The sequence below is a fragment of the Meriones unguiculatus genome, chromosome 3 (assembly GCF_030254825.1).
Source record: "Meriones unguiculatus strain TT.TT164.6M chromosome 3, Bangor_MerUng_6.1, whole genome shotgun sequence".
Lineage (NCBI taxonomy): Eukaryota > Metazoa > Chordata > Mammalia > Rodentia > Muridae > Meriones > Meriones unguiculatus.
The window spans coordinates 36,443,970-36,457,500 of NC_083351.1; the positions used below are offsets into that span (position 1 = coordinate 36,443,970).

Consider the following 13,531-nt stretch of genomic DNA (forward strand, 5'->3'; position numbering starts at 1 on the left):
TGCTGTGCTGCCATGGGGGCTGCGTCCCTCGCTGAAAACTTACCTGCAGCCCCTGTGTCTTCCTCTGAGCCAGGATGGGGCTACGCGCTGAGATGAGCTGTCACATGCAGCTGCTGTCCTCTCTGGCCCTGTCTGGGATGCAGAGTCTTCCGGTGGTCATGGGGGAGCGTAAATTACATAACCACCCTCCCCGGTTTGTGTGTGGGTTCACTCAGGGTTGGGGGGAGGATTAAAGGACGTGGGGCGTGCTTAGAGGAACCGTGCGTTGTGTACTGAGCCCTTCCTAAGACTTGGGGGCCTGGACGGAAAGGGACACTCCAGGCTGCAGAAATGAGAGCTGACCTAGGACTGAAATGTCAGGAGTAAGGAGGTCAGTTCACCTACGAGAGGAAGTCTTGACATGGGATTAGGAGCTGGAAAGGTGCCGGGGACAGCATGTCTTGACAACATCAAACCCTAAATGGGGATTTTGTTCTGCCCCAATGGGGAACTCTTAGGGGTAATTGGAGGCTTACTGGCTGCAGGCGAATGGTTTTCATGGGCCATTTGGATGTGGCGTGAGGAAGAAGAGCTGAGGCGTGAGGAAGAAGAGCTGAGGCGTGAGGAAGAAGAGCTGAGGCAGAGGGATGGGCCAAGTTGTTGGATAACACAGAAACTAAAGGACCCTGAGAAGAGAAAGTAGGACAGATAAATGAATGGCTGAAGACACAGGGTTCCAGTCACACGGAGACAATAGTGTCCGGTTCCACACTTGTGAGCTACAAAGTGCAGCCAAACTCACAGGCTAGACAGGGCCACCCGAGCACAGTCACAGACAGAAACAGGGCGGAGGGGAAAGAGGGCCAAGTTTCGGCTGAGATTAATGACAGGATTCCAGAGGAGGATGGTGGTGATGGCTAAGTGAGAATTAGTGAATTGTACCGCAGAACTGGACACTTCAACATGGTGAAGGGCTGGGATGTGGCTCATTGCGGGGAGGGTATCCTAGCATAGAGCCCCAGGTTCCATCGTTCAAAAGCGTGAAAACTTCACGGGATGTGTATTTTACCACAATGTGATAAGAAAATACAACAATAAGAAGAGAAAGGCTGTCACCCACTGGGGCTGACGGAGCTGCAGTAGCGGGAACACGTGGCTGGGCCGTGCCCTGGTGTCCAGCCTCTGGACGCTGACAGCCACCACAAAGTTTACACCCCTCTGCCGTCTCCTCTTTCTCCTCCTCCATCCTATGTCACATCGTTGGCCATTGACCACCCAGACCCCAAATCAGCTGGAGGTGGGGAAGTCTCAGGTGATATAAACATCATCGCTGCTTCAGGTTCACCCTGAAGAAGGGTGCTGCGGAGACAGCTCTCTTGGGAGGCATGAGGGACACTGCAGATGCTCTTGTATCTCTGAAGCTAGAGAAGAGAGAGAGAGAGATTCAGGAGGAGAAAACAGATCGCATAGTCTGGGATGCAGGATTTCATTAAGAAGGAACATGGCATAGAATCCTACAGCATCTCCCGAAAGAGAGGCTGGCATATCAAAGACCAAGAGAGGGTGGCATGTTATCTTCAAGACACTCCCTGGCTCAGCCTTCTGGAACTTGGGGTAATGCTGTCATAAATCAAGATGGTGCCTCGTACCCTGGAGCGCCTGCACCGCAGACACTGGAGGATCCCCTGCCAGAATGGCCAGCTCTTCGTCATGACAGGGGCAAGCAAACCTTCCGAAGCTTTCGCTTTCTGCTTTCTGCGGCTTTCCTGGTGGACAGCCTTGGCTTTAACTGGTTACTTTTTTATGGGCAACCTGCAGAGTTGCATTTCCTGCCACAGCTTGTAAATTCTATTTTATGTTCTGCAGCTGCTCAAGGTTTGGACCATAGAGAACCAGGGTGGCTAGCTAGCTCTGTAATCTCCACACTAGACTGTAAAGGCTTGAGCATGTGAGGGCATTTCCAAATTTCCTCAGCTCCTCTTTTCTTCTTCATATTGACGCTTAAGCCAGGACCCAATTCATATAACACAGGTAAGACAGCAGAGCTGTTTGGCTTCAGGAGGACCATGCTGGGAGCTACGCTGGGGCAGAGTCACACCTGGCCCAACCTTCCCCCCCCTCAGGATTTCACACTCCTCTCATCAAGGATTTACGTGTAAAGATGGATAAGCAGAGGCTCTAAGAAGAGAGGGCATTTGCCTGAGTTTTCAGGGATGCTAGATCAGAGCCCAGGTGTGCCGTCTTTGTCCCTTTGATGGTGCCTCTGCACCAGGCACAGGGCTTAGCTGTGAGGACACAGACAAATAAACACAGGTCTCCTTGGAGGAGCGGCCTTATGGTGTGATGAAGTGGGGGAGTAGAAAAGAAGTGGGACTCTGGCTGCGTCAGCAGTTACATTATAGTACCTGGCTCTATGTGAGCTTGGGTGGACTGCCCGAGCCCCAGACTGACTGAACCCTTATCTGCCTGACAGCACTCATTTTACAACATCGTATGGGATGAGTCCTGGCACGCTGACTATATCAGATAGATGTATACATATGATAATACTGGACTGTATATGTTTATGATATAGTCAGAGTATATATACATATCTGTGTGCCATATATATGTGTGTGTATATATGTATATGTATATTCCAGTGAGTCTCAGCCTTGTATTTGATCTTTTACTTCAAGGAGTTCTTCAATGACCCTAAGCAAACATATCAAGCAAGGTCAGGGTGAGCCCTCTCAGCCTTTGGCCCCCTCCAGGGATCCAGAGACACTTTCTCAGATATCTCCTCTGGGTACAGTTTCAAAGCCACCTATGTGGGCTAATTCTGTCATTGCAGTTGAGTAAACAGAGGCCTCAAGAATTTAATGATGGTCATCCTAGCAACTAACATCAAAACTAGCTTTCCAACCCTGACTCTCCATTCCCGACACCTCTTCGGCTAGGAAACAGGGGCCTTGAATTAACAGTTAGAAATGCAATCTCTCCTAAGCCCTGTCTTAAGACTAAGTGGGAATCTGTTAACACACAGTTTGTGTTCCCCATATTTCTACCTCCTCTCCACCTCCAGCGTCCTCAGGGCCCACAGTGGGAGGAGAACCCTTCTTAGTAGAATCCATCCTGTGAGAATCCTCTTTTGTAGAAACGAGATGAGTGTGGCTTGAAGCTAGCAGCTTCAAGGTTTACCCTGGGAGATCTTGATTCTTCTCAGCTTATTTAAAGTTAATGCCTCGTCCCTCTATAATAGTCACAGGTGCTTGACATTCGAACGGGCTCTAAGGGCCTATGAAATAGAGATTTTGACCTCAGGAGTGGCTCAGGGTGGCTGCATAGTATAACTTCCCTGGATGCAACAAGAGGAGGCCTTATCAGGGAATTTGAAGATGCCTGCTCATCAAGTCCCATCGTGGGGGTGGGCTGTTGTCAGGTCCCACATCTCTCCTGCAGCAGGTCCCAGAGTTGACTCCTCCTGCTCTTATCTGGCTTCTTCCCTAACAACTTCTGCCCAAGCTGCCTTTCACGTGGATGCCTCCCTTCCTGGTTCTCAGGTTCTGTCTATTCTGTCATCCATTTGTGTGTGAGTCTTCCCTGAAGTCTTCCTGCAGACCATCTGGAAAATGAGTCCAGCAGTAAAAACTCACAAGCATGGGAAGCTGCTGGCTCTCAGTGTGCTCTGGTACCCTCGAGCTGTGTCCTGACATGCTCCGTCCCTGTGGCCTGTCTTCTTGTGTGATGGCTCCCAGGATAATCTGGAAGTGACTCTAAGATGGTGCTTTCCAAAATTCGTTTCATGAGATTCCAATTTGTGGAGAAGTGCCGTAGAGACCTAAGGCCATAACAAGGAACTGGGGGATTCTGTTGTGCACTATTCCTGGAGACATCTCTTGAGTAGCTAACTGGGTAATAACCCTTTAGAGAAGTCCCATAGTCCAGTCCCTGTGGCTCTGGTACAATCTAAAACCTTAGAGGACTGTCTTGCTGCCATTTGTTATTACTAAGACAAAATACCCAATGCTGGGTACTTTTAAAAGTAAAGAGCATCATTTAGCTCACAGTTTCGGAGGTGAAATATAAGGCCAGGAGGCCCCATCTGGTCCTCTGCGGCAAGAGCCATCCTGACTGCCCATCCTCAGAAGCCCACGGCACCATGGAGGGGTGGTGCACCACAAGTGGAAATTACATTACAAGGACATGACCCAGGAAGCAAGGGGAGGGGATCCTGGGAATCAGAATCATCTGGGAAGAAGAACCTCAACGGAGACAGCATCTCCATCAGATTGGCCTGTGGGGTGTTTCCTTGATTGATGATGGATGATCGATACCGGAGGGCCCAGCCCACTGTGGGCCACAGTGCCACCCCTGCGCCTGGGTGGTGTAAAAAACAGGATGAGAAAGCTGGGGAATGATCCAGTATGTAGCACTCTTCCTCAGCCTCGGCTTCATTCCTGCCTCCAGGTCCCTGCCCTGGCTTCCCTCAGCGATGGCATGCGACCTGCGAGTTATGAGATGAAATAAATTAAACCCTTTCCTCCCTGAGTTGCTTTTAGTCATGGTGTTTTCTCACAGTAACAGGAACTCTAAGAGAGGGGGTCAACCTTACTCTCCTTATAACCGTTCCTTCAGGTAATAAATCAATCATTCCATAAGACCAGAGTTGGTCCCTCCAGAGGGGAGCAGCTGCAATGGCCTAACTACCTCCGACTAATGTATTTGGATCACATTCACCTCTCTACTCCTCTTGGATCTACCCCCCACCTTCCCACCTGCCCCCAATTTCATGGCATTAAAAAAAAAAAAACAACAAACCCCCGAGTCCAATTTGTGTTGCCCATACACTCCTGGGTGTGGGTCCTCCTCTCTCAGCCCCCAGGACCGCAGCGTTGCTACACTGGAGACCAGGTCCCAGCACAAGAACCTCTGGGGAAGTCAACCACGTCTCCAGCACAGCAGAGAGCAGACTGGTGCTTAGACGCCCATCTCAGCGGTGCCGGACATCTTTGAGAGCTCATTCCGGCAGCCGTTACTTGAGTCCCTCTGGGCCCTGTAATGGAGACCATGGATCCTCGTGTTTCCTGGCTTCACTTAGGACACACCAAGTCAGGCTACTGTGTGAGACCAACCGGCGTCCATGGCAAGCCACCTGAAAGCAAAAGGAAATGAATAGGGGTGTGCACTCATGGTCTGGACATTGCATGCTGGGGTCTGGTCAAAGGAGGACTTCACGAGGCTTTCTTGGAGAACAGGGCAGCGCCGGGTTCTGTGTTTGGGAAACTCATCCTTCTTATTGAGGTGGTTGTCACCGTGCCTTCACCGAGGATGTGTCCAGGGATGCAGATTTACGCTAACGAAGTGTGCCCCTTGCTCTCCCAGGTGGATGCTTTCTCTGATGGTTAGTGAACTCTGACTCCAGTTTGTTTTTAATCACTCCTGTTGTCCTTAATTTAAAAAACACGGGTTTTAAACTGATCAATTGTCTTCTCTCAGTTTTCGTTTTTCTCTGCTGTAGAAAATTCAAAGATGAACCATGGATGTTTTCTTGTTTGTTTGTTTGTTTGTTTGTTTGCACGGGAGTCTAGAGCACTGCTGTGAAGAGATGGTGGTGATCACGCCAGTGTGCTGGGGTACTGGAACAGTGTGCTTCAAACCAGGAAGCTAAAATGCGTCTGGTCTGGAAGCCAAGAATAATGTGTCAAGTGCTTTAGTTCTTCTGTAGACCAGGCTGTCCTTGAACTCACAGCAATCTGCCTGCCTCTTCCCGCCCCCCCCCCCCCCCGTGCTTGGATTAAAAGCACGCACCACCATCCTAGCTCTCTTCTGAGAGCTAAATGGAAAAATAGACCCAAGGTGTCTCCCTGGCTTCAGAGGTTTTCTGGCAAGCCTTGCCCTGCAAAAGGCTCATCCTATTCTGTTACATCAGTGTGTGTCACTATGCTTGTGTGGACACCGTGCCCTTTCTGTAGGAACAGCAGCCCATCCGATTCCAGGATGACCTTGTCTAAACCTAGTTACATCTCAGTAACCCCGTAAGGACCGCTTCCAAGTGAGGGCTCATTTTAAGCTGCAGTGTGCTCCTGGGTGACTGAGTGCTGGGTATTAGAATGTCCATGAAGGAAGCCTAAGGCAGTAAGCTGACTATGTGCACAGGACTAGATTCCACTCTCCACATTTAAGGCATCCCTCAGCGGCTTCCTCATCGAGCTTCTGGAAGGATGGAGGATGGAGAGGCTCAGGTAGTGGGGAGGCCTGGGACAGGGAGACGGTCTCTTCAAAGCTGCTCACATTCTTCAAGAGTCCAGAACCTCCTCGGGGACACCGGAGATAAGAAGAAAACCAGAACTGGGCAGGTTTAGTGGGAAGCTTCCTGCCGTAAGCTGGGAGTAAGACACAGGTGCTCACAGGGAACAAGCTGCTCAAAGAGGTGTGGACCCAGGACTGGGTCTACGATGAGGTCAGGTTTGTGAGAAGTTGCCAGAACTTTTCAGGGAGGTGGCAGATAGGCTGGCCGCATCGTGTTCTTATTTTAGTCAGGCTAAAGAACAGGAGGGCTCATGGCCTTGCTGTCCCTCTCAGGCAGTGGAGGGACACCGCAGCCGTCCGGGATCCCGAGTCAAGCTCAGGGCCATCTTTCAGTTTCTTCTTTGGTAAAATGACCTCACTCAAAAGCCCCAGCTAGAATGAGCTCACATGCGGGAAAGGTCGCGTGAGGGTGTTGGGTAGCACCCAACAGGAGAAAGCAGCCTGGAAGTGGCAGGCACAGACTGTTGCCCCGGATAAGTCACTTCTTTTGAAGCAACTCCCCAGAGAATATAATGAGGGGTCGGGTCCATGGTTTTCTCAACCATGATATCCTGCGATTCTGTGAAAAGACGCTACCACACAGACACTGGGTCCCCCGAAGACCTCAGTTCAAGTTTGGGATGTCCTCATCTGAGAAAGAAGGCTAACTTGAATAACTCATGCGCAGGTTAAATCGGAGAATCCACGGCTCTGAGCTTGCTCTCAAAGCCCGTCACTGCCGGGTGCTTCCTGACAGGATTGGCTGGGATGTGGTAGGGAGGCACCTGCATGCAGCAGGTGTTCGCTCTCCATTCAGATGGCAAGCCCGACAGTGGCTGGCACTCGTGGTTCCCGTTGGGACATCGGGAAGATTGTCCAGAAAATATGTGAACAACCTAAGAGTAAAATTGTCAAGTACAATTTACTTCCAGTTACTGGCAATGCTCATTGCAACCAACTAACATTTGTTGGATTGAACTGAAGAGATGGTTCAGTGGGTGAAGCACCTGCACACAAGCTTGAGGACCTGGGTTCAAGTCCTTGTAGTGAGAGCACACCTGTAATCTTAGGGTTCGTGTGGGGGTGATGCAAGGCAGAGGCAGGAGAGACCCTGGAGGCTTGCAGGCCAGTTAGCCCAGTGTTCCCAAGGTGGCCGGAGGAGAGGACTGACACTCAAGGTCATCCTCTGACCTTCACTTGTGCACACTCACACTCACGTGCACAGATACAGTCATACATATCACACACATCATTAAATCACACGCCTCGGGGCTTGCCACTGTGGAGAGAGAACTAACTGAAATTAGCCACTATTGAACACATCCCGCCTGTTGCTAGAGAGAAACCATAACAAGGGTCTAACGGTTTTCCTCCCTCTGGCAGGTCACCGGTCAGCACAGACGTTCAGAAGACAAGGACGTGCCCTTCCACAATGTCCTATAGACGAGAGCTGGAGAAATACCGAGACCTAGATGAAGATGAGATCCTAGGGGCCCTTACAGAGGAGGAGCTCAGGACGCTGGAAAATGAGCTGGACGAGCTAGACCCGGATGTAAGTGGCAGGAAAGGGGAACACTGGTCTTGGGTGAGGGGCGTGCCCTGGCACTTGGTGGAGGGGCAGTGTGGGGACCACACAGGGGAGGGGCAGGTGGGTGCTTCCTGAAGCCACCCATGTCTTTCTCCTTATAAGACAGTGTGCTGGAATGACGTGGCCTTGGCAGGGCTATTTTTAAAATGTTGTGTTACTCAGGATTCTCCAGAAAAACAGAACCAATATGATGTGTGTGTTAGGGAGAGAGAGTCAATGTATATCCCACTAAGAGAGAGGTTTATAAGCAATTGGCTCATGTGGTTCTGGAGACTGAAAGCCCTGAGATCTGCCGTTGGCAAGCTGGAAGCCAGGAGGGCCAGTGATGCCAATCTGGTCTAAATGCTTGTAGGCTCAAGACTTAGGCCCAGCTCATGATTTTAGTCCAAACGCAGGAAGGAAACAACAAAAACAAACAAACAAATAACAGAAACCAGTGGTCCAGTCCAGGAAGTCAGGTGGGAGTTAGTTCTCCTCCTCAGGGAAGGCTCAGCTTTTCTGTTCTATTTTGGCCCGTGACAGATGGGACGGACCCTCCCACGCCACAGAGGCCATCTGCCTGACTCAGTCTACAGATGCAAATGCTCAGCTCCCACAGAAACACCCTCCCAGATACAATGAGAATAATATCCAACCAAACGCCTGGCACCCTGTGGCTCAGGCAAACTGACTCCTAGAATTACCCATCACAGTCTGTTTCTGTTAACTTGGCACTTGCACACATCTCCTCAAACCACAGGCAATTATTAGCAAACAAAGACAAGAGCATGTCATAACTGTGCCCAACGTGATGCTGGGCATGACAGAAAAATTCCTCCCTCATTTCCAACAGGGAAGGTAAGATCTCCACAGATGTGGTTGAAAATGAATGCTTAAATAGGTACCATCAAATGTCAGTGCAGCTCATGCTGCATGATAAGACCAGGGTGGACAATGACCTCTGCCATCCACATGCATGCTCAAGAAGGAGTTGGAGAGACTCCTGACAGCTGTGTCGCTGCTTTCTCTTAACAGACAGATGGATAGCCAGTATTCGTAACCACCTTCTCCCATCACCCGTCTTGCACTTCCTTTCCCCTCAGCCGGCACCTTCACCGGCTATGGTTCTTCTGCACCCCCATTGCAGAGTAGCTGGCCGTCAGCTTCATTCTCCCCTTCTTCATCTGTTGGCTCCGAAGCATGAGGAACGCCAGAGGCCGGGCGGCTGTGTTAACCTCCCACTCAGTGGAATCTCTGTCCCTCATCTGTCCTTCAGAACTGAGACTTCTAGGCAAGCAGAGCAGAAGGTCAAGGGAAAGGAAGCAAAGCTGTTGCTAATGGTTTGCTGAGAGTGCCACTGAGTGCCACCACTCCAGTGCCAAGCTTTCATCCTGGATGTGTGAGTCTTGGCTCTTGTGGAGACAGCACCGCATTGAGGCCCCTGATTCAGAGCGCATGCAGCCTCCCAGAGAGCCTAGCCCCAGCCCTGAGAGGCCCTGCCTGCCAGCTAGCTCTGTGACATTCTTCCACTGTGCACTGTGCTTCTCCAGCACACCCTGCCACCTCTGGACAGTGGAGAACAAGTCGGAATGAATTTTCTGAGCAATACAGAACATGGAGGACCCTCTCATGTGTTTTAAGTTTCGTAAACGAGTTTCACACGCGGCATATTTAAGCTGTTCTTTCGATGTTCAGAGTTGGCCTGTGTGGTCGGGGTTCCTCCGTGATGTCTTCTTGTCTGGCAAGCCCCACTGGAGCTGTGAGCAGGGTCAAGGGAGACATTCCTACCAGCCCCCAGGGACAGCCTCCAGCCTGTAACTACATGCCAGGTACCCAGCACAAGTGAAGGCAGACATGAATGGTGTTGAAGATAGAACCTTCTCCCTCCCCCCTTCTAAAACCAAGCATTGCTTAACTCTGACCTAGCAGTGGCCTATAAGGAAACCATCACTTGAGTAGCGTTTCAGCAACCCACAGGCCATCACTGCCGAGGGGCAGTGAGCAAGGCTACCCAAGCCCTGCCTTGGACATGCAGTCCTGCCCTGGCGTCCCACCCATGAAGTTATGGAGTTGGTCGTTTCCTTTCAGGTCTCAGCTTCCAGGCACCATTTACATCTACAGACTTGGTTTCTTCCTGGATAGCCCAGGCTGCTTGTTTAAGGGCTGGTCCCAGCCCCATGGAATGACATCCATCTAGGTAGTTTGTCCTCATCTTGCTGTTCATAACTGCCCCAGCCATGAGATGGTTCCTTGGTGGGGCTGCTCAGATTAATTGGCAAGTGGCCTTTCGTGGAGAGTCTTAGGTCCCTCCTCCCCTTGCCTCCTTCATTCAGAGTAAACAGCAACGGAAAGACTGAGCATCTCTGTACTAACTATTCTAGGTCACCGTTCCATAGAATTACAAGAAGGAGTCGCTTTTAAGAGTGAGAACAAAAGCCATGTGGCTGCCTGCACTTAGCTTGGTGCTAGATTCCATCACTGGGGCCTGGCATGGATACTGCTTCTGGTTAGTTCAAGGTATGCCAGGTGGGCAGAGTCGATTATATCCTAGGAACAGACGGAGCTCAGAGCGGGGATTTACTTCCTCCTGGTGGGAGTTTCCTCAGAGCAGCTAAGGTTGCAACCAAGCCCTAGGTTCTCTAAGTCAAGGATAAAAGCAAAATATTCCAGTTGAGCGTGGTTCCATGGCTCAGGGTTTGCTGGGGAGGAGGAGTCTCGGCGTGGTTTCTGCGAAACTTGGATGGGACTGGGAAAAGGAAGGGGGTGCGCAATGGAGTAGAGGTGGTAAGGCAGCGTGGACTTCTCCTGGAGACCTGGGGAGCCTCTCAGCGGTGATTCCACGTGGATTAGTGCTTCAGGAGCTAATCCTGGAGGTGGCTGACAATGGAAGGTGGAAAGGGTTCCTGTGGGAGCCTTGTGTCCCGGGGCAGACGCCTTTCCTGAAGGTGAGGAAGGATGCTACTCTCTCCACAGGCCCACCCTCTAGGGCCTTGATTCTGTGTCTCTGCCCTGGAGAAGTGTGACCATCCACCCACTCAGACACCTGGTTGCCTCTGTGGCTGAGAAGAGTGACCATTCGCCCACACAGATACCTCCATGTCTCTGTGGCTGGCCCTTTGCTCTTTGGGCTTCCCCCTAAAGCTTCAGTGTAGGGATGAGGTCAGATGAGGCAGTGGCTGCAAACAGGGCAGGTGATTGACAGGGGTCAGAATCCAGTGTCAGCCCCAGGAGGATAGAGCCTCTCAGAACCAAGATTTTAGTGTCCAAGGACTGTGCTGAGGCACTGGGCTGGGTCCCTGCTTCACCCCTAAGCCAATAAAGAACCCCCACATTGTCCCTCTACTCAAATAGCAGGCTCTGTGGCCTCAGCAGAAGTCCCCAGGGACCTCTGTACTATGCAGCCTGCCCTACCTGGAAGGTAGCGGGGAAGAGAACACTCTGTGGGTGCCCAGGGAAGGGCAGGAGAAGACACAGGAGGTCCACACCACTGCCCAGCTTGCCTGGGCACAGAACAGTGTGGCAGGAGTCAAATTGCAAGCAGCCTGGAGAGAAGCATAGATCCTGGAGGAGGCACCTGCCACCTGAGACCCACCATGCTCCACTACTGTGGTTTCAAAAGTGACGTCTTTTCAAAGGCCCCTTTTCTCTCTTTCAGTCCAGGGAGAAGAAAAGAGAAACCCAAGAGGAGGGGGCGATGACGGGGTGGTAGAGCTAGTGTGCCAGCACACAATTGACCCCTTCACTGAGATGGACTCTCTTGCCTGATTTACGAGACAGCTGAGTTTTGAAAGGCAAATGGGGCTCCCTCCATCCCAGAACAGAGCATTCCAGCTCCGGTTTCACTGGGCCTGGGCCCAGCTCTATAATCAGGACTCTGGGAGAGGCCAGAGGTATGCAGGCCCAGAGGAGGGGAGCCCGACAGGTGTCCAATCTTCCTGTTACAGACCAGGACCAGATCCCAGAGAGGGAAAGGAACCTGCCCCCAGGGCTGATATCCAGACAGACCTAGAGCAGCTCCTGAGACCTCAGTGCCCAGGCTCTGCCCCTTGGTGGACTCTACCATGCTGCACTTATTTCTGTGTCCCGGGCTGATGTGGTACTTGCTACGTGCACATGCTATTCTAAGTACTTGGAAGATACAGCCTGCTTAACTTCACACTGATCCTGGGAGGCAGGTGCTCTGGTCTTCCCGGCTTTCCAGATGAAGTAGCTGAGGGGCAAGGTAGCTCCACCACACAAGTAGGTAGTGGCAGAGGGGTCACACCCTAGCGAGAGGATGTATTGCACCCGCTGAACTCCATCTGCTCCTAGGATGGAATCTATTTTGCCCACCTAGCACACCTAAGGCCTCATGGGAGTTTGGCGGGAGGGAGCTGCGGCCACGGTGTGCTCTGACTCTGTGGTTCCAGAGGTGGCACATGGAACCCACCCCCTTCTTTCTGGAAGGAGGTGAGGCGCAGACAGTGGTGTCGGGTCGGCTCTGCTCAGGCCTGTGTCTTTTCCCGTCTGCATCTCGGCTCCCTCAGTAAAGTGCGCTCAGTTGGTCCAGATGGCTCGGAAGCCCCCTACGGCTCTATCCACTTGTAATTTTCTGAGCCCCTCCCAGCCGTCTTGGCATCTGATGGCAACAAACACTTCAGTGGGTGGCGTGTGTGATTACTTACGCAACTGCTAAGCCTGAGTGTCACGTGACAGAGTAGGGTAGAACACTTGAGAAGCAGCTTTGCCACAGAGGATTCCAAACTTGTGCATGTTAAAAAAGAAAGACAAAAACAGTCCTCGAAACTCGATGTCTCTCTCTGTGGAAAATCTCAAGCTTATCATGAGATTGCTACCCTCAGCCTCCCTCGGGAGAGGAATGCCTCATGCGCTAAAAGTGTCTGCTGTTGCCTGGCTCCCCGGCCCTGCCCTTTCTCTCACTGCACTTAAGTGGGTGCCGCACTGAAGCCCAGCCAACTCCTCACTCAGACCGTCTTTATGCTGGGCAGTGGGAGAAGTGAGCATGGGAACGGCCAGCCATGCAAGTAGCGTGTGCCAGCAACGATGGGTGGGTTCTTACACCATTCACAGATGCTTCACAGTTGATGGGTGAGATGGGGTGTGGACTATCTAGCCCTCTGAGAGGGTTCAGCACCTAGCTCCATCTTAAGATGGGGAAACTGAGGCTTGGAGGAATGAGATCTGGGTTATGATATCTCAGTGTTCTAAGTGTTGAGGACTTGATTTTGATCCCCAGAACCCAAATAAAAATGACAGGAGGGGAGGCTCTCCCCTGAATTCCTAGTGCTAGGGTTGAGAAGGAAGGGACAGCTGGATTCCTGGAGCTCATTGCCAGCCAATCTAACCAGTCAGTGAGAGACCCTGTGTCAATAAATAAATTACGCTTCCACATACGCAGGAACAGGCAAGCCAGGGTACCAACACAGGAGTTCTCTCTCTCTCTCTCTCTCTCTCTCTCTCTCTCTCTCTCTCTCTCTCTCACACACACACACACACACACACACACAGACATATCAAAATATATGAAGAAAAAATTAAGAGGCTATCAACAAATAATTTATTAATATTGCTTGTTAATGAGACTTTGAGGGGAAAATGTTTTTGCAGGAAAGAAGGGAGGTTAAAATCCCAACTCTACAAAGAAATTGGAGCCAAAGAGTTGATTTTTAAGTCAACTGTTGGGAATCTGTAACACAGCACCACCACAGAACGCTA

The 13,531-nt window shown here is 51.2% G+C and overlaps 1 protein-coding gene across 5 annotated transcripts in view; it reads left to right on the forward strand.

The window, feature by feature from the left end:
* The window catches only part of Tmod1 (tropomodulin 1), a 74,378-nt gene that overhangs the window by 10,772 nt on the left and 50,075 nt on the right, over positions 1–13,531 (forward strand). For 4 of the 5 annotated variants that reach the window (XM_021647969.2, XM_021647970.2, XM_021647973.2 and 1 more), the window contains exon 2: positions 7,633–7,801. In XM_021647969.2, coding sequence (XP_021503644.1) covers positions 7,682–7,801 — 120 coding nt within the window. In that variant the 5' untranslated portion in view covers positions 7,633–7,681. Of the gene's footprint in view, positions 1–7,632; positions 7,802–13,531 lie in introns of those variants that run through there. The other variant, XM_060379872.1, reaches the window with a different exon arrangement.